This window comes from Micromys minutus (genome assembly GCF_963924665.1).
Source record: "Micromys minutus genome assembly, chromosome: 1".
Taxonomy (NCBI): Eukaryota; Metazoa; Chordata; class Mammalia; order Rodentia; family Muridae; genus Micromys; species Micromys minutus.
The window spans coordinates 24,032,828-24,057,133 of NC_137969.1; the positions used below are offsets into that span (position 1 = coordinate 24,032,828).

General features: G+C 52.5%; 1 protein-coding gene across 3 annotated transcripts; it reads left to right on the forward strand.

The window, feature by feature from the left end:
- Positions 1 to 218: 218 nt before the first annotated feature.
- WFS1 (wolframin ER transmembrane glycoprotein) lies at positions 219 to 23,903 on the forward strand. Of its 3 annotated transcripts, none has more exons than XM_080932969.1 (8): positions 219 to 323; positions 6,864 to 7,100; positions 13,011 to 13,093; positions 14,598 to 14,742; positions 16,247 to 16,417; positions 16,904 to 16,984; positions 18,445 to 18,596; positions 21,355 to 23,903. In XM_080932969.1, the coding sequence occupies exons 2-8, from the start codon at positions 6,869 to 6,871 to the stop codon at positions 23,158 to 23,160; spliced, it is 2,670 nt and encodes an 889-aa protein (XP_080789095.1). In that variant the 5' UTR covers positions 219 to 323; positions 6,864 to 6,868; the 3' UTR covers positions 23,161 to 23,903. The 3 variants fall into 3 exon arrangements, with proteins under 3 accessions (XP_080789095.1, XP_080789096.1, XP_080789097.1); XM_080932970.1 differs by having other exon boundaries at positions 224 to 336; XM_080932971.1 differs by lacking the exon at positions 219 to 323 and adding an exon at positions 975 to 1,126.
- The last annotated feature ends 403 nt before the right edge of the window (positions 23,904 to 24,306 follow it).

Here is a 24,306-nt window from a genome sequence, read left to right on the forward strand (position 1 = left end):
TAAGCTGTGGGCGGGCCGGACCCGCCCTCTCGGCGCCATCTGTCCGCCCGGCGACCCGAGAGAGCGAGTCGCTTCAAGGCGAGGCGCACCGTGATTCGCGAGAGCACATAGTGATTGGCAGGTATGCTGGCCACTCAGCAGGCCGAGTCCCCCTGGGTCGCTTCAGGAATGGAGGGTGGCAGAGGCCCCGCCCATGATCCCCACTCCTTTCCCGGGGCCGCGCTGGAGTAGGGCCGCGCGCTCTGCCTGCTCAGCTGGCCGCTGCAATCTCCGCGGTTTCGGAGCAACTTCGCGGCGGGCTGGGAGGCCCAGCACTGCGGCCGGTGAGTTCTTCAGGTTCGTTGCGCCATGGCCTTGGCCTTGGCCTTGGGGGAGCAGCATCAGGGAGGGTTACGAAGCGCTGGGAGGCACCGTTCTCCCGGCCTCAGTTTCCCTTGATGGGTGGCCGGGCCCCATGTCTACTCCAAGTTGCTAGAAGTTGGAGGCCAGGACTCTCGCTGCTCCACGGAGCCCGAGGTGCCTACTGTTCCCACTGGGCCAGTTGTGCCCAAGCCGTGAGCCTCTCACTTAGCCTGGGAGTCCCGGCACTCCCGCAAATGTCCCTGTGAGACCGGCTGCGGATGGGACAGCGAATCGGAGAGGCTGCCCACGCCCCAGAGCTGCCTCATCAAGATCCCCAGGTCCTCTTCATAGGGCCATGCAAGACCTGGTCCCTGGGGCGCGTGGGGGCTCAGCCCATCCGGGAGCCGTGCAGCTGTTTCTCTCCCTCTTCGGGTCCTCAGTGAAGGAGGCAGGACAGCAGGAATCCTTGGGACCCTCCTGTAGGAAGTTACGCACCCTATTAGGAACCGGCTGGCCATGATGTGACCCCAGTTCTGGTATGAACCGCACCTGGAGGAACTTAGGTTCTTGGATAAATGACTGGAAGCCTTCTGGAAAATCTGACCCTGCACTCTTGGGTGTGACGGAGCTGTGTCCTTTCACTGCATTTTGTTAATTCATCTTATATGAGAGTCCAATAAACCAGTGTTTTGGTTTCTTGGAACTACCTCCCTGCCACCTCCACCACGCCCTCGGGCCCCTACTCCCAGGGGTAGGACTTACAGTTTCCATTTGACACCAAAGGGTAAGTAGATTCGGGGCCTGGCCAGGACCACACACCTAATGGGCAGAGCTAATGAACCTCTGTCCCCCAGCAAACAGGTGCAGCCCTTCCTTTGTCACCTTGGGCAAAGACCGCAGGTGGTTGGCTGGGACTTCCTATCTCTGGCATCCATCACTCACTCAGAGCAGTGTCCTCGGCTCTTGAAGCCCATGGGAATCACAGTGGCTACTTTCCCACTTCCCTCTCACCTATTCGACATCGGTCTCTCTGGTGCTGGTGACACACAGGTACTTTTCATCTGACTAGGGATCTAGAGAGAGTTTATGTTCCAGTTTTTTTCCTGAATCTTCCTTGGACCTCCTCAAATACAGGCAGGATTGGGTGGAGATGCCCCCTCACCTTCTCTCCCAGGTAGAAGTGAGTGGAACACCCCAGTGTTCAGAAGGTCTGGGGCTGGAGACCTACCTCAGTCATGGCCCCAGAAACACCTACACTATCTGACAGATGCCAGACACATCCTTGTCCCTGCTGGTGATACAGTGGCAATGGGTAGGAACACTGTTCTCTATAAGGTACCCCTTCCCTCACCTTTCCTAAAGCCCCCAGCCACGTGCCAAGCCACTTCCAAGCCCCCACTTCTTACTAAGTCCAGTTACAATCTCCTGTCCTCCTGTCTGCCCCAGTGCTTGCTCTGTTGTCGGCCCCTCACTCTGCCTGGATGGCTCCCACCCTTCTCCCTGGTCTCCCATGGCTCCAGCCACCCTCAATGGTTCTTACATTCCTCTGGCTTATGGGATCAGGCTCATCTCCTAGCCTGGCATTCCTGGCTCCAGGGGACAGATATCTGCCTATCTGTCTACTCCTCCCCGAGGCCATGGGTATATCTAATGTTGAAAGTTTTCCCTTCTCTTCTGATTGTCCTGAAGGCTCAGCCAGGCCTCTGCAAAGTCCGTAACCTGGCTTTTGCCATGGTTAAATGAGAACCATGTTTCTGTCTAGTACACCTCCGAGGCTATTCCATCTCGGACAGTTTAACTAGGTATCACCTTCCCACCAAGTCAGATGCTCAAACATTAGCCCTGGAGCATCTTTTCCTGGACAGGAAGGCTCAGTGCCCCACACTGGGGGCTCACAGACCCCCAAGTCCACCCTGCTGACCCACACAGCCAGCCCAGAGCAGGTGCCAGACATGATAAGCTTGGCTGTCCACCATGGCAGCCCATGCCCCTCCCTGTTCACTCCCCCCTCTGGTCCCATGAACTTGTCACACTGGGAGAGCTGGACTGTTCCTTACTTAATACTCTGGGCAAAAATAGGTACCTGGGAGCCATCAAGGGTTTTGTGACCTTGTCTTGGGGGTCAGTTCTATGCCAGAGGGCGGGGTCAGGCCAGGCCAGAGTGGACCTCAAAGGCCACAGACTTGGTCACTGGTGGATTTTAAAATAATGCTTCATTTTAACTCCCCCCAAATGCTACACATTCATTATAGAAAATTAAGGAAATGTATTTTTTAAGCTGAAATAAAACCATCTATGTTTTTTACCCAGAGATAGCAAGTATTGTCATAGAAAAGGGGCATTTCTTTTCTTACAGATAATTTTTTTAAAATCCTAGATAGACCCAGGATGATTACCAAGTCTATTTTAAATACTACTTGACAACATTATCTTTGTCTTCTGTCTTTGAATCTTTCTACACAAGATCCTGGTTAGTAACTGTGCTGTGGGGGCTGAGGACTTCATCACTGGGCTCTTTGGACATTCACAGATTGCTGTTGGCTGTTGGGGATGCTTCTCTGGGCAAGCTCTGCAGGAGTACCATGTGGACTTGGAAATGCTGGCCGTCTTGACTTTCCAGGGCCTGTAACCAAGGGACTGAGAAGGCAGCACCATCCCCTACAGAACAGAATTGGTCTGTGGGGATAGAGGACTCCATGTAGTCTTACTAGCCTTTGTAGACCACAGTCAGGCAGCCTTCTCCAGGGTAACCTCTCTGGGGATAGCCACTCCTCAGCCCATCTCCTTGACCCTGACATTTGTGTTTAGATGGGATAAAAATATGCCTTGGCGTCCACAGGGAAAGAATGCTGGCCACTTTGTGTTTTGGGATCTTATGCAGTGATGGATTCTAAGCTCTGGGGCCAGAGCTGGGTGTTGAAGCTCTTCTTCCACAGCCAGGGATTTCCAGCTCTGGGGAGGGACTTGCCTAAGGTCATTCAGCCCTGAAAGTCCCCAGTGTCCTGAAGCCTGGCTGCCTCAGGTTTCAGCCTGCATTCATTAAGCCCTAGTGTATGCCCTGAGGTGGGTGCAGCCCTTTTTTCGGGGCTCACTACCACACTAGACCAGTTCTTCCTCTGCTTCAGTTCTGATTCCTGTGTCTCTGTGACCAGAAAATTGCTTTGAATTAACCAGCTCTGTGACCTAAACTAGGCTTGACCTTCAACCCCAGAACCTGAAAATGAATTCTCCTGCATCTAGATCTTGCCTTGCAAGATTTCTTATCTTGAATAGTTTTTCTTTGGCTGCGGTGTGCACAGAGTAAGTTGCCTAGGAGCATGGCAGCCATAGCCTGTTTCCCTGACGTTTCCTTTTATAAGGTGTTTTTCACCTAAAGGAGAGGTGTTGACACTCAGGGCTGTGTGTGTGTGTGTGTGTGTGTGTGTATGCGCACGCATTTATATGTATGTTTGTGCCCATGAATGCACATTTGTGGGAGGCCAGAGGTTATCCTTAGTTATTGTTTCTGAGTCACTGACCCCTTGGTTTTTGAAGACAGGGTCTACTGGCCTGCAGCTTATCAACTAGGTTAGGCTGACTGACCTGCAAGCCCTGTGATCAGCCTGTCTCTACCACCATATCACTGGGATTGTTGCATAAGGCTTTTGTTTGTTTTTGCTTTTTGTTTGTTTGGTTGGTTGGTTTTCTTTGAGACATGGTTTCTTTGTCTAGCTTTGGTTGTCCTGGAAATAGCTCTGTACAACAAGCTTCCCTTGAACTCCACCTGTCTCTGGCTCCCAAGTGCTGGGATTAAAGGCACGAGTTACCACTGCCCAGCAAGGTTTTTGTTTTTTACTTTGGCACTGGGAACCTTATGCCTGGCAAGCATTTTACCAATTGAACGATTTCCCCAGTTCCCCATTTAGGGGAGTTTGGTTTGTTCTGTTTTGGCTTGTTTTTAAATGCCTCACTATTTACAGATGACCTTTTATCAGATCCCATTGCACACTGATGTGCCGGTAGGGAAACTGAGGCAGGGACTAAGCTAACCAGCCACATGCTGTGGTACCTGTGGTTATGAAGTGATGTCCTGTTGTGGGGAAGGTGGCTTTTTCTCCATCACAGAGAGAAGGCTGGACAGAAGCCCTGAGGGCCTGTTTAGGACCTCAATACTAGCATCTGAGAAACTCTGTCGAACACATAGCTGCAACTAAAGCCTGGGGGGCTTTGTGCTGGGGAGGGGTGGGAGGGCTCCCAGAAGGAGGGCATGGCAGGGTACAAACATAGAGGCACCAGTTGCTTGGTACTATGGAATGACAGCCAGTATGCCCGTGAAGAGATGGAGAAAGGGAGGGAAGGGGCAGGGCCTCTTTCAGCAAAATGTTTGCTAAGGTTGAAGGAATCACAGGTATGGGTTTACACCCAGCCTAGGCACCTCAAATTGTTGGAACAGCTCCTTCTTCTTTCGAAATGGATGAGATGGAAGGCTGAATGGTTTCTCCACATGTGACCTGGGATGGTATATTCCTACCTGCTCAACTTGGAGGAGCCAACAGATGATTCATGAGAGGACTGATCAATGCCTTTGATGCATGAGAGGACTGATCAATGCCTTTGCCTAATGGCAAGTGCCAGGTCTACGTCTGCTGGCTGTGGCCCGACTCAGGCCTGTGGGCTCCTGTGGGTGTGAATCCTGCTGTTCTGCATGTCTTCATGGGTCTGGATACCCTTGCAGATGTGTAGTCCCCGCTGGTCTGTGAGTTCTCTTGGATCTGCACGCCCCCTTGAGGCTGCACGTGTGGCTGGCTGCCGAAGTTTTCAGCCATTGCCATTTCCAGAAGCCTGCATTTGGGAGACAGGGCAGAGCCCTGTGTCGATCTCCAAGCAGATTCATGAGGCTTGGCCATGCTTTTGGTTCTAAATATCCCTAGGGATTGTTTTAAAAACAAGGGCTCAGAAAACATAAATAAGGAAGTAAATTGAATTACGGACTGTGCAGGAGAATGCTAGATTGAAATCTACTTTGCTCTTTGGACACAGCTTCCACGGATGGAATCTATTTGTAGGTGGGGGTGGAACAGAAGTGGACAAGCCTGTGTCTGGTTTGTAGGCCTGGGTCCATCCCTGGCTTTCCCAGGGACACAGAACCAGGGTGAGACCTGGTCTCTTGCAACTTAGTCTTGGATCCCCTGAGCTCACAGTCACCCTGAGCATGGAACTGTGTCCTAGGTTCTAGGCCCCAGATAAGGAAACTGATACCCGGAAAGACACGGAAAGGCACATGCTGGGAGCCCAGGCCAAGAGACAGGGCCCGTTTGAATCACATTTCTATTTCATTGCTAGATTCCTGCTCCCTTTAAAGTAATGAAGAGGATGCACTAGACCTTAGCTTCGAGGAGGGTCATTTGAGATCTGAGAAGTGGTCTCCTCACACTGCAGTGTGTAAGGTCCAGTAGTTTTAGGGGTCTGCCCCTCAAAGTCCTTCTAAGCTTTGGATCCTCCAGTGCTTGAGGTTCCACGGTCTCTGCTCATGGTTGCCTTAATTATGATGACCTGTTATTTTCCAGGTTGCTAAGTAACATGCAAGGCCCCTTTGCTGACTGGTCCAGTCCTTTCCCCCTTGTTGCATATGTACTGTCCACCACGCTATTCTAGATGTTACTTACGTCTCATACTTCTGGCTTTCTGTAATATATGCTAAGAGCTGGGACCTGGGTCTTCAGGATTCTGCCAGAGTTGCTTTCAAATCCCGATTCACCAGTTGTACAACCTCCAACTTCAGATTTATCACAAATGTCTACTGTACCAGGGTGCTTGTTTCTTTTTATTTTGAAGATTTGTTTTTATTTTATGTATGAGAGTTTTTGTCTACCCGTTTGTTTAACCGTGTGTATGCATGCAGTTCCCACAGAGGCCAGAAGAGGGCATCAGATTCCCCGGAACTGGAGTTACGGTTGTGAGCTGCCATGTGGGTCTGGGAATTGAACCCCGGGTCCTCTGGAAGAGTAGATAACTGAGTTGTTTCTCCAGCCCCTGTGTTCATTTGAAGTTTGGTGCCTGCAGTTAAGGAATCAGAAGGCTGAAGTAAGCTGTATTCAGGCCATTTTCACATCTCTACCTTCTGGGGTGTGGCTGTCAGACGTCGATGTTTATCTTCCTTCAGTCTCTAGTCCATCTCCACGTGGCCTCTGGGCCGTGTCTCTTTCTAAGGAAACAGCCCATTGAGCTTAGGACTCGCCTAAGCCTCTGATCTCATTCCAACAACTTCGGCTGTTACGTCTGCAGAGATCCACTTTGACAGATGCCGGTGACACATGTAGGTCCCATCCATCCCCCATGGCTAGGTCCTGTGTTCATTCTACCACAGTGTCACCAACGTCATCCCCATTTCTCAAATGAAGGCACAAAAGCCCAAAGTCACCTGGCTTGGCCTAAGGGGTGGGGACTCCCGGCTGAGCTTGGCACTCACATCCAGTTCTTGCTTTACCACCAGGCTGGCTCAGGGGCTTTTGTGTGTGTCTAATCCTCCGCTTTGTCTGCAGGCAAGATGAACTCAGGCACCCCACCTCCGAGCCCCTCTGGCCCACCTCCTCCTGCACCACAGCCCCAGGCCCGGGCCCGGCTCAATGCCACCGCCTCACTGGAGCAGGACAAGATTGAACCGCCTCGCGCTCCTAGACCTCAGGCTGACCCCAGTGCCGGACGAAGTGCTGGGGAAGCAGCCACTCCAGAGCCTCAGGCCCCTCATACCAGCAGCCGAGAAGGAACCGATAAAGCTGGTAAGGAGGCAGAGCCAGTTCTTCAGTCCTTAGCCCACAGCAGGGGGAGGAGGATGGTCATGCCGGCCAGGCTTCTACAGAAGCACCTCACATCAGGGTGCTCTGTGGTACTGAGGCTGCAGCATCCAAAGCGTGTGTTGCTGTCAACTGTATGACCATCCCTACGGTCGGTATCTCTCTGCTTCCTCCTGTGCAGCAGTTGCAGGTGGACCACATGGCTCAGAGATGCTCCTTGTCCAGCCTGCCTTCTCTGTGACCCTGGTTGGACACACTCTCCCCTTCCCCCCTCCCCCTCCCCCCAAAGCTCTCAGAGTGGCTTGGGAGCTTATTACTGGTTTGTGTTTTACCTGTGGGTTGTCACTTGTCATTCTGCGTCCCTCAGAGTGGCTCTCATGGTCTAGCACCTCCTCTTAGCCCAGAGAGAACCTCCCCAAAATGCTCTACTCACCTCACCCTTGGAATACCACTTGCTCTGAGGTCTCCAACCGCTAGCTCTTCCCAGCCTCCGCCCATGGGAAGAACTGCATATTCTGTTGCAGCCTGGCATCTGTTGGAGGTCATGCATGGACATGTGCATACACACACACACACACACACACACACACACACACTATGGGGATAGCAGTTTCCAGAGAAGACCTCCTTCTGTGTTGCAGTCTGATGTTCTCTTCCCAATCTCTTAATTAAAATATAAAATGCTTCCATTGGGGTGAAAGCTTAACCTTGGGAGTGGCTGCCACCCAGGCCCCTGGTTTGGAAGTGTCCTGAGACGTAGCTTGTGGTTTAAATGCTGATGACTGAGTGTGGGGCTCTGTGCCTTGCAGGGGTTGCCTGTGTGATCACACTGGCGCTTCTTGTCAGCCTTTGGCCTCCCCAGGTTCTCGAAACTTCAGGCAGCATGTGCCCCCCTCCCGTGTTAGTCGCCAGACCTGAGGAGGCGGGGAGAGCGCTGGGGTCAGCATCAATAGTGGGCGGAGTCCAGCCTTGCAGGGCAGTGTCCTACCTGTGGGGCAGAGGACAGGAGCCTGTCAGAAAAGAGCACTGAGGACCTTGTGGAGAGTAGGCATGGCCTATCACAATGCAGGATTGTGCCTCTTGGTGGCAACTGATTATTGTTGACTCAGGCCCTGGATCCTATGCACCAGGCCCATCCCCTCCAGTTCTTTCTGCCTCCCTGGCATTTGTGAGCACGTTGCAGTTTCCATTGTCACAGTGTGCCAATGACACCACAGTGTGGTGTCGTCCACTGGACCTTTGCCTCCCGGTGGGACTGGTCTCAGAGTGGGGCTGCATCATGGTGGGAAGGTTTGTGCCCAGTTACTTCTCTCCACAGCCTGTACAGAGGGGATGCCTGCCTATGTGGCCTCTGCTACTGCCGGGCAGATGCTGACACTATCTCTTGCTACTTGTGCTGGGTTGGTGTGAGGCTCCCTCTGGTCCCTGGTGTGGTAGGGGCAAGTGATGGGGAAGCGCCTCCCATCCTGGTCAGTTTCTGCTATCACTTTGCTTCGGCTGTTGGCAGTTTCAATTTCCCCGAGAGCAGAAGGGGTTTCAGCCTGGCTGGCCAGGACTGAGACTCTGCAAAAGCATCACCCTCAGCACTGCCCTGTGCTTGGGCCCTTTGCTTTATGAATCCTCTTAAAAGAACACTGTGGGGGCTGGAGAGATGGCTCAGCAGTGAAAAGCACTGGCTGCTCTACCAGAGGTCCTGAGTTCAATTCCCATACATAGTGGCTCACAACCATCTATAATGGGATCTGCTTCTGCCTTCTGGTGTGCCTGAAAACAGAACAGTCATGTACATAAATAAATCTTGAGAGATAGAAAGAGAGAGAGAGAGAGAGAGAGAGAGAGAGAGAGAGAGAGAGAGTCACTGTGTCCCTCAGCTTTGCCTCTAAGGCAAAGCCTGGCTCAGATCCAAGCCCAGGACCAAATGCCACCCACCCCTTCTCTCTGATATTGTGTGACTATGAGGGCAGAGGCCATGGCCGGAAAGCTGGGTTTCAGTCTGGGTAACTTAGTAAAAGGCCCAGACTGTGGGTTTCAGATACCACCAGGAAGCAGGTGTCAGCTGTGTGCTCTGCCCACAATGGTGCTGGGAAGAGCCAGCCAGGCGGGTTAGCAGTCTGGAGGTTCTAGTTCTTAAGGACCAAACGTCAAGTCTCTGTCCCTGGTCACTGGTGTGTGATGATAGACCCCACCCTGCTGGCAGGAGCAGTGGGGCCTAGAATTCCTGCCCGGGAGAGTTAATGAACATGTAACTACCGCATGCCTCCTTACATACTACCTCTTTAGACCTCCTGAAGCGCCAGCCCCACCCCCACTTCAGGCCTGGGGACAGGCATGGTCACCTGTTGCCATTTCCTCAGAGATGAAAAAGCAAGTGAGAAAAAGAAGCAGCGGGTCCACGGCCAGGGTGGGAGAGGTGGGAGTTAGGAGTAGTTTGATCTTGTGCTTACCCAGTGGGCCACCAGGGACTTGAAGGACAGAGGACACAGTGTATGCCTTGTGGATTGAGTCCCCGTGCCCGGGGGATCCTCACTATACCGAATCAAGTGCAGCAAGCCAGTTACCTCCCCCCAGAACGGAGCCTGCCAGGCTTTGGTGACTGAGGCTCCAAGGCTCACGCCTGCCCTATAGGACTGTTCCCAGGCCTGTGTGGTGATAAATGAGTGATTGTGTCCTTGGGGTTGGTCTCAGTGCTGGAGACCTTGGTTGTAGCTACTCTTCAGGGCATCTGAAGTTTGCCTGGAGAAGGTATCACCTAAATTGCCTTTCAGAGCCCAGGAACAGAGCTGCTTTGTTATGGATCCCCATTTTCCAACTGTCCCCCAGACTTGCTTCTGGTGCATAGAACCTTGCTAGAACTCTCACGCTTCCTGGCCCTGCTGTTGCCCCTGGCAACTTAGAAGTGAAGAAGTTGCAGCTGATGGTGGTCATGTCTGGATTTGGATGCTCCTAAGACCAGACAGCAAAGGACAGTGACAAAGTCTAGTGGAAGGTCACAGGAGGTCACTCTGAGGGAGAAGGGGAGACGGCTGAACCGTGTGATGGGTCCATTCTGAATTTTACCCCAGCAGTGCTGCAAGTCATATGAGTTGTCTCCAGCTGTGCCCAGCCAGTTCTCCTAGGTGTCCTGATCTTTAGGCCCAAGGACTCCTGTCACTATGCACAAACAGAAACCCTGAGCCTGGTCCTACTGACCTAGGTGACCTTGGTAACACAGTGGACACAGGGGGTGGGGAGACTCAGCCTGGTCCACTGATGCTGTATAAAGTCCTCCTCTTGTGCCCCTCTAGCAGAAGAGCTGGCTAGTCCTCAGTTGCTTAATACTTACAGATGGGTCAGGTAGTGGCGCTACCCTGGCCCTGTCAGTGCTACATGGGGCCCCTGGAGTGACAGGAGGAAGGGGCGTAGGCCATGTTGTGTGGATCTGCAGTCCTAACCTATGTGTACCTTGGATTAAGTGTGGGCCTCTGGGACAGACAGTCTCCGTCCCAGCCTGGTTATCGCCTTTTCTCCTCATCGCTTTGGGCCTCTCTGGAATCTCTGGGCCTTACAGGGCTTCCGGTAGTATCATGACTGTTTAGATGTGAGGGGCCAATGTAGATGTGGGTATGGGAACACATTTCCCCTGCTGATCTTAGGCTACACAACTGAGTGACCCTCTGAGTCACATTGTTGGTCATTTAGGACCGAGCACACGCCGTGACCCAGTCAGTGCTGTAAGCTGCCCTGCCGTGAGGTCTTCACTGACGCTCTCTGAGTCTTCTGGAAAGCTGGCAGCATGCCTGTGTTTGTTACTTTCAGCCTATGGTTGCATTCTAAGCCTCTAATGTCAGCCTCTCCAGGAAGTCTCCCCAGGCAGGGCTGATGTCTCCAGTCATCATGTCATCTGAGCTGACAGCATGGCTGTCCTCACAGGCTCTCAGTGTGGGCCTTGACAAGGGCAAGAGTCTCATCAGCTTGGTGCCTATGGCTTCTGGGCCCAGTAACTGCTGGGTTGTAGGTAGGAGCCAAGTGCCTTAGCCTGGTTCTGGCCACTTGGGCAGTTGTTCACCTTTGTGCCTTCCCTAAGGCTTTGCTAGCCAGAAAGGTGGGCCCCACATGTTTTGAAGAACCCCTCATCCCAGAGTGACCCTGGTTGCCCTATGTGCAGGACTCTCTCAGTTCTGGCTGCCCTATGTGGAAGAATGAGGATTCCCAGCCACCTGTGGGAGACTCCTTCAACTTGGCTATCCTCCGTGGGAAACCCCATTGGTCCACAGTTGCCTCAATTACTCTGTTTATTGTGGAGCCCCTCAGCCAAGTGGCTGACTGCCCCATGTGGGAAAACCCTGATGGGTACATATGATCCTTTGCTCTGGCCACAAGGACGATGTGGCCCTGGCACCTTTGTCATTCTTGCTCAGCAACATAATCCCTCATGATGGCTGTCATGAGAGAAACAGAAACACTGGAGGCCAAGGATGAAGAAGTGGAAAGAGCATGGCATGTGCCAGATTTACAGGTTGCATGTTAATAATTGTTTGCTTCTGTGAGTGTTTAGCATGCATCAGGAAGTTTAAGGTGTAAGTTGTAAAATTGCTTCTACGAGTGTTTAGCATGCATCAGGAAGTTTAAGAAGTTTAAGATGTAAGTTGTAAAAACAAAATGTGGCAAGGGGGCTTGGTGCACAGCCGGGACTGGTAGGGAAAGATGCTAGAGGTTGCCTGTTGTGGCTGAGCATGGCCCTGCTCCTATTAAGCAGGAGAGATTCTCCCACCCTTTGCTGCTTCAGGGAATCAAGTTCTAGCCAGGCAGCATAGTTGCCAGACAGAGTGGGGGCAGGGCTAGTGTGCTGGGATGGGGGCCGGGGTCAGCGGATTGCTACGCACCTGCTCACAGCTGCTCCCTTGTCGGCCCAACACACTCTTCCCTGTGTGTTCTGAGTTTGCTGGACTGCACTGTAGGAAGCTGGGGCATGGAAACCAGTTAGATCCAGTGCAGTGAACCACACCAGTATACAGCTGGGGGCCGGGATGGATGAAGGAGCTGGTGTTAGCAGAAAAGATGGTGTACCAGAGGAGCCTCTGAAATGGCCAGAAGAAATGCCAAGTTAGCAAGCCATGCAGGTTCTTTTGAGTGCATGGGGCCTACAGGAGAGCACTAACTAAAGAGATGAGTAGGGCCCTATCTGGGGGCTCACAGAGGTCAGGACCTGCCACAGAGCCAATCTGGCATGAGAGGATGGCCCATTGTAGATTAGTGTGTCCATCCCTGAACCATGCAGGGCTTGTGTGCACTTCCCTGCAGCCCTGGACAAGGTTATTTCTTATTGGACTGTGATGAGCTCATAAGGGTAGAGCCTCATAAATGGGATTAGTGCCTTTATAGAATAAGTGAAAGAGCTGTCTCACCCCTTCTATGAGAAGACTGAGCAAGGTGCCACCTTGAACTATAAACCAGGCCCTTCTGAAACCAGTCTGCTGGCACTGTAAACTTGGACATCTCAGACTCCCAGAACCTAATCAATCAACTCCATTTTGTAAATCACAGCAACCCTGAAAGGAAAAAAGGATGCCCATCAGCTGTGCCCTCCAAAGCTGCATGGTGTGCTGAGTGTTAGTGTGTAATCTTGCTCTTTTAGTCCTATGAGTGGGCTAGAGCTGAAGGTGACAGTGGGACTCAGGCCTGTACCCCACTCCCAGTCCTCACACCCCCAGTGAAGAACCAGCTGCCGCTGTTCTGGCTTGCTTCTAGCATGGGAAGGCAACCTCTCTGCAACAGCCTCGGCTTCCTGCCTCTTGCCTCAGTGTTAAAGTGAGAGAAGGTAACAGGGCTCCTGAAACCTGGTCCAGACAACCTCCATTCCGCTGACGGGTGAGAAGGTCTGGCTGTGTGATGTTCTGTTTTCTCCTCATGTTCAAGGCCCCATGAAGGCAGATGTGGAGATCCCCTTTGAAGAAGTCCTGGAGAAAGCCAAGGCTGGAGACCCCAAAGCACAGACAGAGGTGAGGACCAGTGTCTGGGGAATCTTAGGACATGACCCCAGCACGATTGGTCTGGCCTGTGGCTCATGGCGTGGGGGTCTGACCTCTTCTGCAGGAACAGGGAGCTGGCACAGCTATGCCAACCTCCATATTGGTTACGTTTTGGTGGGTTTCTTTCTCTCTCAGTACCTTTCTCGTGTACCTATATTCACCACTCTGGTTCTACACACATCCCGACTTGGGCATGTACTCCTCTGAGACACCCTCCCTCCTTCCTGCCCACCCACCCTCTTCCAGCTGTCTGCAGAAGTTTTGTTCCCTAAGGAGGGTCTGTCTCAGCTGAAGGCCCACTCTGCCCAGAGCATTGTGGGACAGGAGAGTCAGGAGTGGAGGAGTTCAGGCAGGACAAGTTTGCTGAGTGTCAGAGACCCAAGTCCACAGGGAGAGAGGACAGAGACCTGATAGGCCATCTTTTTTCTCCCATGATGCCCTGGCAGGTGTGAATCAGCAGGCTCACTTTGGTTGCAATGGAGGCCAAGAAGGTTTTTGTCTCCTCCAGCCTGCCGTTAGTATTCTGCAGGCTGCCATACCAACCTAAGTTCCTATTTCCCATCCGAAGGTCTAGCATGCCAGAGGACTCCACCCTACCTCCAGCCCCACCTCAGCCCACCCTATTGGGGGTGGGGGAACAGGGGGTGTGACACAGAGGCTTGGAGTGACTTCTGACTCCTATGTTTATGACTCAAGCAAGTGACTCCTGGAATTTACCACCCTACAACCCTCAAAGAAGGGGGAAGGGATCTACGTAGAGACATTAGGAACTTTTTCTCTTTGTATCTGAGGACTGTGAGGTCCTCCCCAGCCTGTAGCCCAGGCCTCCTGCAGCTAGAGAGCATGCCCAGTTCTTTCCTAGCCTGTCTGTGTTCTTGGCTTCAATTTGCCCATCTGTAGAGTGGGAAGATTGCATTGGATTAGCGAGCATTTTTGCATAGGGCCAGAAAGTAAATATTTGGAGCTCTACAATCTGTCTAAACTAATCAAACTTCCCATGCAAAGAGAAAACCTGTCATGCCAACATGTAAGCCAGCAGCCAAGGTTGTGTTCCAGTAGATCTGTCAGAGCTGGTGAGACCGCTTAAGCAGGTAAAAGTGATTGCTGCCAAGCCTGAGTTCAAGTCCCAGGATCCATATGATAGAGAGAACTGAATCTCACAAGTTGTCCTCTAAATAAATGAATGTAATAATTATTTTAATAAAAATAATTCTATTATAACAATAAGTAGTAATCTGGACTAAGTCCAGAGCTTCTCCTGGCTGCCTTTCTTCACCATGAGCTATTTGAGAGGCAGCAAATGGACTCAGCCATTCTAGATTTCTGACCACAATGGAGGTCAACCACTCAGGAGGCAGGAGCTAAACACAGCATAGAGCCCACGGTTATGCCATTATAGAAGGTCCCACACCTGCCCATAGTGGGGAGGACAGAGTCCCAGAAGCTGGAACATAACGGATATCTCTGCTTTTAGGTGGGAAAACACTACCTACGACTTGCCAACGATGCAGATGAAGAACTCAACAGCTGCTCAGCCGTGGCCTGGCTAATCCTGGCAGCCAAGCAGGGCAGGCGGGAGGCCGTGAAGCTGCTGAGGCGGTGCCTAGCTGACCGGAAAGGTGAGGCCGCGTGGGGCCTCTAGCAACTGCCCCCGGGGTGTGTGGTTTGCAGTGCTGGCCACGCCATTAGGAAGAGAAGTATTTTAGGTCGTCTCCTCACGCTGAGAGGTTTTTGAAATCTTCCAGCTACTTCACAAACTAGGCCAATTCCATGTCCTTTGTCCTGTGCTTGGTGTCCACAAGAAATAATTAGATCTCACTTCTGTTCAGATCAGGAAGTAAATCTTAGAGTCAGAGAGAGGCATCTGTCCCAAGTGTCCGGGACGTTGTCTTGCAGACTCCAAGTCTGAGGAAAAGCATCCACAGGTGCTTCACACAGTTTTTGTTGCTGTGCATTTGATATTTATTTATTTTTTAAGCTTTTATTTTATGTGAGTACACTGTAGCTATCTTCAGACACACCAGGTGAGGGCATCAGATCCCATGACAGATGGTTGTGAGCCACCTTTCGGTTGCTGGGAATTGAACTCAGGACCTGTGGAAGAGCAGCCAGTGTGTTTTTAACCACTGAGCCATCTCTCCAGCCCCTTGATATTTATCTTTAACTGCACATTTTTATGCTGCTGTGTACAGCTTGCAATACATAGAAGCCACAAGGATATAGATTACTCATACCCCAAAGCCCAGAGAGGTACCTATGTCTTGTCTTCGCTACGTATCACAGTGCTTTCAATGTTACATTTAGTATAAGAATCTCTTCCCTTTGATAACTTACTGGTGGTTTGGGGAAGGAAAACAAAACAAAAAAAGGAATGTCAGCCAGCATGTCTCAGCCAGACTGCCCAGGCCACGCCAGGAGGAATAACCTAGAACTGGCCAGGAGAGGGGAGAGCAAGCCACACAAGCAAGCCAGTGGTTCCCAGGGCTGCTTGGGAGCAGAGGCAGGGGCATAACCTTGAAGTGTCGGAAGGGGAGGTAGCATAGGCTCCACCGGCCTGCATGCCCACCCGGCATTCCTGCCCCAAGATCCCTGGGCAGATAAAAGCACAGTCCTCCTGAGAGTCAAGATGCCATTTTGTCTCTGCTCACCTCACTTCCCTGAACCTCTGGCACTCTTTCTTCACTATGGAAAACCTCATGTTCCCAGCTGCCCTGGGAAGAGCCTCAGCCCAGGAAACCCTGTGGGCACAGGGATGCCCCCTTCCTGCCATACTCGCACTGGTAATTGCAGTGAATCAGACCTCTAGTCCAGGCAGCCTGTTTCTTTTCACACTGTGGTTTGGGCCCACAGCACCTTATGTGTCTGATGAGGGTCCCCAGGGATGAGGTGTGAACAGAAACAACCACAGGCAGCCCTGTAATACAGCTAGACCAGTGTGGCCTCCAACCTGGAGCACAGGCACTGTCAGGGATAGGCTCAGACACGCCCAGGGGACAGGTATCCACTCTACCGAGTCAAAGAAGCCAGTCAGACCTCCCTCACATTCCGGTGCCCAGCTTTCTTGGAGTGTTCCTGGGGGAGTACTATGAGGTACGGGTTTGCCTAATGCCTCTGTCTTGTCAGGCATCACTTCTGAGAATGAGGCTGAGGTGAAGCAGCTATCCTCCGAGACCGACCTGGAAAGGGCCGTGCGCAAGGCTGCCCTGGTCATGTACTGGAAACTCAACCCCAAGAAGAAGAAGCAGGTGACTGTGTCCGAGCTGCTGGAGAATGTCGGGCAGGTCAACGAGCAGGGTAGGTCAGCCGTCTCGCCAGCAACTCTCTCTCGTCTCGCCCTCCCTTTGCCTTTCCTGTGGCATCTGGGTCCCCGTGGCTGGGAGGTGACTGTCATGTTGGCCATAAATACATTCCATTTATTGCTCATCAGTTGATCAGGGGGTGCTGGGCTGCCTCTGGTTCCAGGACCAGGGAATGACAGGAACCTGGTCCTCACCCCCAGGGAGCTGCCCAGTATATGATGTTGGCTGCAGGTAATCACGGAGAGGCAGTGCCAGCCAAAAAGGGAAAGGGTGTGTGGGTGTTTGTCACTGAATATCTTGCTACTCCTCGTGACAGGTCAGAGGTGGTTACCCAGGGATATGGCCCTTGTATATGATGAGACCCCAAGCCCTGTGACCCCTGAGAACAAGGATAGCTTAGGGTCCTGAGGTCCTATACCCAGTGGGCTATAGGGCAGGACAACTCAGCAGCCCTGGCTTCCAACCCTCTCTGATCTTACAGATGGAGGGGCACAGCCAGGCCCAGTCCCCAAGTCCCTGCAGAAGCAGAGGCGCATGCTGGAGCGCCTAGTCAGCAGTGAATGTGAGTATGTCCATCCTGCGCTGCGATCCTACTGCCCGCTAACCACCCAACACCACATCCACTCTTAACTGTGTGTCCTACCCTGGGTCTCCTACCCGGATCCTGTGCTTAAATGGCCTCTTGTTCAGTCTCTTCAGGCAACAGTGTTTTGGTCCCCAGGACCTAAGCCTTGTAAACTGGGCGTTTCAGACTACAGTGTGACAGTCCTCACCAGGCGAAGGCCAGAGGCGGGGCTGGTGCCTGAGGGTGTTAAAAGGTCAGTGAGGCAGATGGCTATAGAGGCAGGAGAGGGACCAGAGCGTTGTGTGGATGTGTCCCAGTGGGCACTTGTGTTGAGATAGATGTCGGGTGTCACAGCATCCATTTGGGATGGGAGAGAGACTGGGGACACAAGGAGCTGGAAGTAGCCTTGGAATGTCTGGGGCCAGACATTAGAAGACACTAGACCATGACGTCATATGTGTGGAGGGGTGGAATCTGTGGTTCAACAATTCAGGCTCCGATCCTGGAGGAGAGGGGCCTTAGGGTGCTTCTCGGCACTGATAGGAGAGCTAAGTCCTGGGCATCCTTGTGAGGCCCAGCAAGTGGAACAGGGCTTCAGAGTTGTGACTCATCATAATAGCTCCTGACTGTAGCCTCCTCAGGCTAGCCCAGTGAGAGCTTCCAACATGACCCCCATGGCTCTTGGTGACCCTGCCAGTATCTATCATTTGTCCTCCCTGAAGGCTGGGAGCCCAGCCTTTAGCACACACTACATTTCTTTTACCTGTCTGTGGCATTTCCTGGTGCTTAAAAAGGCATCCAGTGCGTAGTAGGCTCATGGCAGACACAGGTGAGATAGAGAGATTTGCAGACACACAGTGGACCCTCAAGGGATCGTGGTGGGCTGGGAACAAAGGCAGACTTATATTGGCCTTCTATAGATGCTGTGAGATGAGAGCTTGGCACCTGGTAGATCTTTTTGGAAGGAGGAGTTATTGGGTGTGTAGTAGGTCCTTTTTTTGGTCATTATGGATGGGAGTTGGAGAGTAGCAGGCCCGCAGATCCTGTTGTATGGAAGGTTGGGTGGTGGTTGGGTGGTGGGTGGCCTCAGGAAAGTTAGTTCCCAGCATCCTGAGGCCCTGAATGGTAGAGAGAAGGGCATCAAAGGATGCCAAGGGAGCAGATGATTGACGGCTTAGCAACAGGGCTTAAGGTAGGCTTTAGGCATTAAGGACTAGACGGGCATGACATTTCACATACGTAGCCTGTTACCCAGGTCACAGGCAGAGGTGGGGGATAGCAGACGGCAGACAAACTCCTTCCTCCACACCCAAGCAGGCTCTTTTTCATGTCTTTGCCCAAGGACTGGTCCTGTGTCTGAACCTAACTGGGCCCCAAGTTGCTATCCTGTGTCATGTGGGTATCAGGGACACGATGGGTGGATGCTTTGGAGAACCTGGTATCTTTTTGTGCTTCAGCCAAGAACTACATTGCTCTGGACGATTTTGTAGAGCTCACCAAGAAGTATGCCAAGGGCATCATCCCCACCAACCTTTTCCTGCAGGATGAGGATGAAGATGAGGACGAGCTGGCGGGGAAGAGCCCTGAGGACCTGCCACTACGCCAGAAGGTACCATCAGTTCCTGCACGGCACCCCGGCTCGCTCTTGGGGGCTGCAGGCCAGAGGTTCTTAACTTTATAGACACACCTGGATCTGGATACCTTGTGACATCTGAGGTTCCTGTGTGAGGTGCCTCAGCCCAGAAAGCAGAGGCAGGGTCATACAGGTGTACTTGGGTGGTAGGGTCAGACTTCATGCCAGGGCAGCAGGCCAAGGTATTAGGGTTACACTTACATTTAAATTCACTGTGTAGTAATGTTGTCTGTGGCCCAGGACAGAGGCCACTCTGTGAATATGCCTTCCGCCCAACCAAGTGCTAGGTCTATGAGCCTGGTTACTGAATCTACCACACAGGGTCACCAAGGGTGAGCTAGGAGAACAGCACTGGTGGGAGACAAGAATAGGGGGCATATAGAAATGTACCCTGCTTGACTGGTCTCCACACCATTGTTGGGACTCAGTACAGACATAGGTTGTGGCCATAGGACCATTGCAGAGCTGCCCTGAGTCAGTTTATGAACCTGGTCAGATGTAGCCGGATCTCAGGCTGCAGGAATGCAAGCATCCCCGGGTGCTGGGCAGTTTGACTCAGGTAAGTGCTTCAGCCCAGTGTGGCCACCAAGCCAAGGCCTATCAGCAGAGGAACTATTTATTATGTAGCACATAGCTGGGCATGCCTCAGTTCTTGTGTTTACAGCTAAGAAGACACAAACCACACACACACCAGTAAGCCTTTGGTGAATAGGTTAAAATGGGGGCAGCTGTGACAAGATAGTCTTCACGGTGGGGTGGGGGGTAGAATGTAAAACAGGCCACCGCAGGGGATGGGGAGACAGGACAGAAGGAAGAAAATGGGGAGCTGTTTATCACAACACTCCAGAGAGATAAGGCCCATGTGTGAGCCATGCTCCCAGGTTGTTGACAGGTAAAGCCTCACCTTGTCCCTGAGGAGGAGTAGCAGTCAAGAGCGGAGAGGACTGTTACCCGGAAAGTTCTGAGCATCCGCTGGCGTAGAGGTCCGTGGCTGTGAGGAAGGTCCATGTAGAACTGCACTAGACTGAGCGTGTTCACAGACAGGATTCCCAGATGGTGCTCCTGCTGTGAGAGGAGGGAGCTGGGGTCCGGATGGTTCTTGGCAAAGAAGAACCCCACTCTCGCTAATGGAGGTCAAGGTGAAAGGATGCGTTGGAGAAGGACCCTCAAGCCAGAGCTTTCCGGTGTGCACTGTGATGCCTCCTTCTGTCACTCCACAGTGATGTTCCTGATCATTGTGAGACCTGGAAAGTTCTTTCGAGGAGCGAGATTTAAAGTTCTTGATAAGATAAGTGTGGCCCCGTATCGCAGCGTTTGGAACCATCCCAGTTGCGGACAGTCACTGCCAGTCTTATGTAGAGAAGGTGTCTCCACATTTAGGCTACCTCAGCCCTCCATGCCTTGCCTTGCAAGGGACATGCTGGGAACCGAGAGGCTCTTGGGAGAATGATGTGACTCCCACAAAGAATGCTCTAGATTTCCTCAAGCGTGGGGAGTCAGGATGACCTCTTAAAAGCAAATCTAATGTTTCGAAATCCTACGTGTTTTACATTGACTTATGGAAAACCTGATGTGGACTTGTCTGAGGTTTCAGCCATTGCTGGTTTTTGCCTCTGGCGTGCTGGGTAAAGGTGGCTGTGCCCACTGTCAGCTTGGGTTGCGGTGTTCTGCTCTCGGTTTCTAACGTCAGGTGGGGCACCGAGCTCTCAGAGCCTCCCTGACCATGCTTCCTCAGGGCTCATACTGTTACCTGTGAAGTAATGGCTCCTGTCCCTTTGGCAGTTGAGGAAACAGAGTCAGAGTATTAATACCCATGGCTGATGGGCAACCCAGTGCTGTTGTACCTTTTTTCTTTCTTTTTGCTGGTGGTGAGGAGAGCTTCAAAGACAGGGTTTCTCTGTAGAGCCCTGGCCACCCTGAAACTTGCTCTGTAAACCAGGCTGGCCTCAAACTCAGAGATCTGCCTGCCTCTGCCTCCTAAGTCCTGGGATTAACGGTGTACCATCACCACCTGACATGCTTTTATATCTTGAAGCAGGAGGCCTGAGGGGTGATGGGGATCTAGGTGCCTAGGTAGTTTCCCCCAGATACGGTAAGCATGTGCAAGTCCCTGGTCACCTTAGCAGAAGGTGGGTGTCTTAATTACTGTCTTATTGCTGTGAAGGACACCATAACCAAGGCAACTTAGAAAGCATTTCATTGGGGGCTTGCTTACTGCTTCAGAGTGTTAGTCCATGACTGCTATGGTGGCAGACAGACAGGGAGGCATGGCGCTGGCGCAGAACAGTAGCTGAGCGCTTACATCTTCACCTGCAAGTTGCAGGCCTAGAAAGAGAGCAGGACTAGGCCCGGTGCATGCTTTTGAAATCCCACTTCCAGTGCTGTACCTCCTAATCCTTCCTAAATAGTCCACAACCTGGGAACCCAACATCCAAATATGTGAGCCTCTGGGGGACATTCTCGTTCAAACCAGCACAGTGGGAATCTCAGGATGGAGATATAGGGCTTAAGGGACAGCAGGTCTCTAGGATTGTGGAGTATGGGGAGCATTTGCGTAGGGGAGGTGCTCCTGGAGGAGGATGGATCCTGGAGGAGGTGCTCCTGGAGGAGGACAAGCCCAGGAGCGGGAAAGCCTGGGGTGAGGTGTTTACCTTGGACAGATCCAGGAACTAGAGGCAGTCCATGTTGGATGGCAAAGGGCTCTTGTTATTTTCAGCTCTCTGTCTCCTGCTAGGTGGTGAAGTACCCCTTACACGCCATCATGGAGATCAAAGAGTACCTGATTGACGTGGCCTCCAAGGCAGGCATGCACTGGCTCTCCACCATCGTGCCCACCCATCACATCAACGCCCTCATCTTCTTCTTCATCATCAGCAACCTAACCATCGACTTCTTCGCCTTCTTCATCCCCCTGGTGGTCTTCTACCTGTCCTTTGTGTCCATGGTCATCTGTACCCTCAAGGTGTTCCAGGACAGCAAGGCCTGGGAGAACTTCCGCACCCTCACCGACCTGCTGCTGCGCTTCGAACCCAACCTAGACGTGGAGCAGGCGGAAGTGAACTTCGGCTGGAACCACCTGGAGCCCTACATCCACTTCCTGCTGTCAGTTGTCTTCGTGATCTTCTCCTTCCCGCTGGCCAGCAAGGACTGCATCCCCTGTTCGGAGCTGGCCGTCATTTCCGCCTTCTTCACGGTGACCAGCTATATGAGCCTGAGCAGCTCTGCCGAGCCCTACACCAGGCGGGCCCTGGTCACCGAGGTGGCTGCTGGGTTGCTGTCCCTTCTGCCCACCGTACCTGTGGACTGGCGCTTCCTGAAAGTGCTCGGCCAGACGTTCTTCACGGTGCCCGTCGGCCATTTCGTCATCCTGAACGTCAGCCTCCCCTGCCTACTCTACGTCTATCTCTTTTACCTCTTCTTCCGCATGGCCCAGCTGAGGAACTTCAAGGGCACTTACTGCTACCTGGTGCCCTACCTGGTGTGCTTCATGTGGTGTGAACTGTCCGTGGTCATCCTGCTCCAGTCTACCGGCCTGGGCTTGGTCCGTGCCTCCATCGGCTACTTCCTCTTCCTCTTTGCCCTCCCCGTCCTGGTGGCTGGCCTTGCCCTTATGGGCATGGTGCAGTTTGCCCGATGGTTCCTGTCACTGGACCTCACCAAGATCATGGTCACCACAGCGATCTGCGGCGTGCCCCTGCTTTTCCGTTGGTGGACCAAGGCCAACTTTTCGGTGGTGGGGATGGTCAAGTCCCTGACGAGGAGTTCCATGGTGAAGCTCATTCTGGTGTGGCTCACGGCCATCCTTCTCTTCTGCTGGTTCTACGTGTACCGGTCAGAAGGGATGAAGGTCTACAATTCCACGCTCACCTGGCAGCAGTATGGCTTCCTGTGTGGGCCACGGGCCTGGAAGGAGACTAACATGGCACGGACCCAGATCCTGTGCAGCCACCTGGAGGGTCACAGGGTCACGTGGACGGGTCGCTTCAAGTATGTCCGAGTGACCGAGATCGACAACAGTGCCGAGTCAGCCATCAACATGCTCCCGTTCTTCCTGGGCGACTGGATGCGCTGTCTGTATGGCGAGGCCTACCCATCCTGTAGCTCTGGTAACACCTCCACGGCTGAGGAGGAGCTCTGCCGCCTCAAGCAGCTGGCCAAGCACCCCTGCCACATCAAGAAGTTTGACCGCTACAAGTTTGAGATCACAGTGGGCATGCCCTTTGGCCCCAACGGCAACCGTGGCCATGAAGAAGATGACATCACCAAGGACATTGTCCTAAGAGCCAGCAGTGAGTTCAAGGATGTGCTGCTGAACCTACGCCAAGGCAGCCTCATAGAGTTCAGCACCATCCTCGAGGGCCGCCTGGGTAGCAAGTGGCCCGTCTTTGAGCTCAAGGCCATCAGCTGCCTCAATTGCATGACACAGCTGTCCCCTGCCCGGAGGCACGTAAAGATCGAACAGGACTGGCGTAGCACAGTGCACGGTGCCCTCAAGTTTGCCTTCGACTTCTTCTTCTTCCCATTCCTGTCTGCCGCCTGAGGAGTGTCCGCCACTGGAGGAGGCTTCGGTGCATGTTGCTGTGAGGTCCTTCCGTATGGCCACCCAGCCAGTTGGAGCAGTGCTGTGCCTAGGGTGTGTGTGTGTGTGTGTGTGTGTGTGTGTGTATGTGTGTGTGTGCTCTGCTCACCTGTAGACTGCAAATCCTGCTGGAGGGTGGTTCTCTTTAGCACTGTCCACTTTGAATGCCGAGTGTTATAAGAAGTTGCATGCTACCTTCCCCCACAGTCCTGCCCTTCACCCACAGAGCTGGAACTCCACGCCTGGCCCCAAAGACCCTCTGTCATGAAGAGCACTTTATAGATACAAAACTTCCTCTTCAGTTCTTCATGCTTCCTTCCTTACTTTGTGTTGGATTTGTTTTTCAAAGAACCAAATACGTGTCTATGTAGACTTCATGGTAGTGTTTCTTATTTATTTGGTTGCTGCTAAGCCTTGACGGTGGTCCACCTTCCTGGGCTGTCCCCAGTGGTCACATCCTGCCTGGCTTCCTACTTGGGTATAGCATGTCCAAACTGGGCTCTGAACACTACGGTCTGCCTTGGAGCTGTCATATCTCCCTATCTCTGGGGGTGGTAGGGAAGTTGTAGGGATATCTTCTAAGTACCCCAGGACTTGGGAAACAGTGCAAGAATGTCCCTTTCAGTACACAGGTAAGCTTGGCTATGTCCAGTATGGCAGAGCCAAAAGCAAAGTCCTAAGGCAGCCAAAATAAAAAGCTTTGAAACCTACAGCCCTGCCTTCTGGTCTGTTTACAGGGAGCCTTGTCTGGTGTGTGTGTGTGTGTGTGTGTGTGTGTGTGTGTGTGTGTGTGTGTGTGTGTGTTGAGCATGTCTGAATACAGATTGAGTGAAAAAGTACCAGTTGGGTCACTGAGGGCAGAACCAGTGTCCTGCACAGTTGATGCCATCAGCTGTGTAGCCGATTGGCACCATCCAGGTGTGAGGGTCTCCCAGGTCTCAGCCATAACCTCAGGCACCCAGTAACAGCACATGGCTGTTGACCCCGGCCTTTGGGGGAAAGTGCTTTCTTTGTGGCAAGGATTATTGAAATCCAGGTCACCGATTGGACTGTCTGCGTGTGTCACAGTCTGGGGTTTGTGCTGCTGTATTCAGTCATGTGTGGTAA

What these genes read in the sequence shown, in the direction of transcription:
- WFS1 (XM_080932969.1), top strand. Translation starts at nt 6,869, where the DNA reads ATGAACTCAGGCACCCCACCTCCGAGCCCCTCTGGCCCACCTCCTCCT. An exon ending in GCGCCTAGTCAGCAGTGAAT is followed by an intron (nt 16,985 to 18,444) that starts GTGAGTATGTCC and finishes TTTGTGCTTCAG; the next exon opens with CCAAGAACTACATTGCTCTG. An exon ending in ACCTGCCACTACGCCAGAAG is followed by an intron (nt 18,597 to 21,354) that starts GTACCATCAGTT and finishes GTCTCCTGCTAG; the next exon opens with GTGGTGAAGTACCCCTTACA.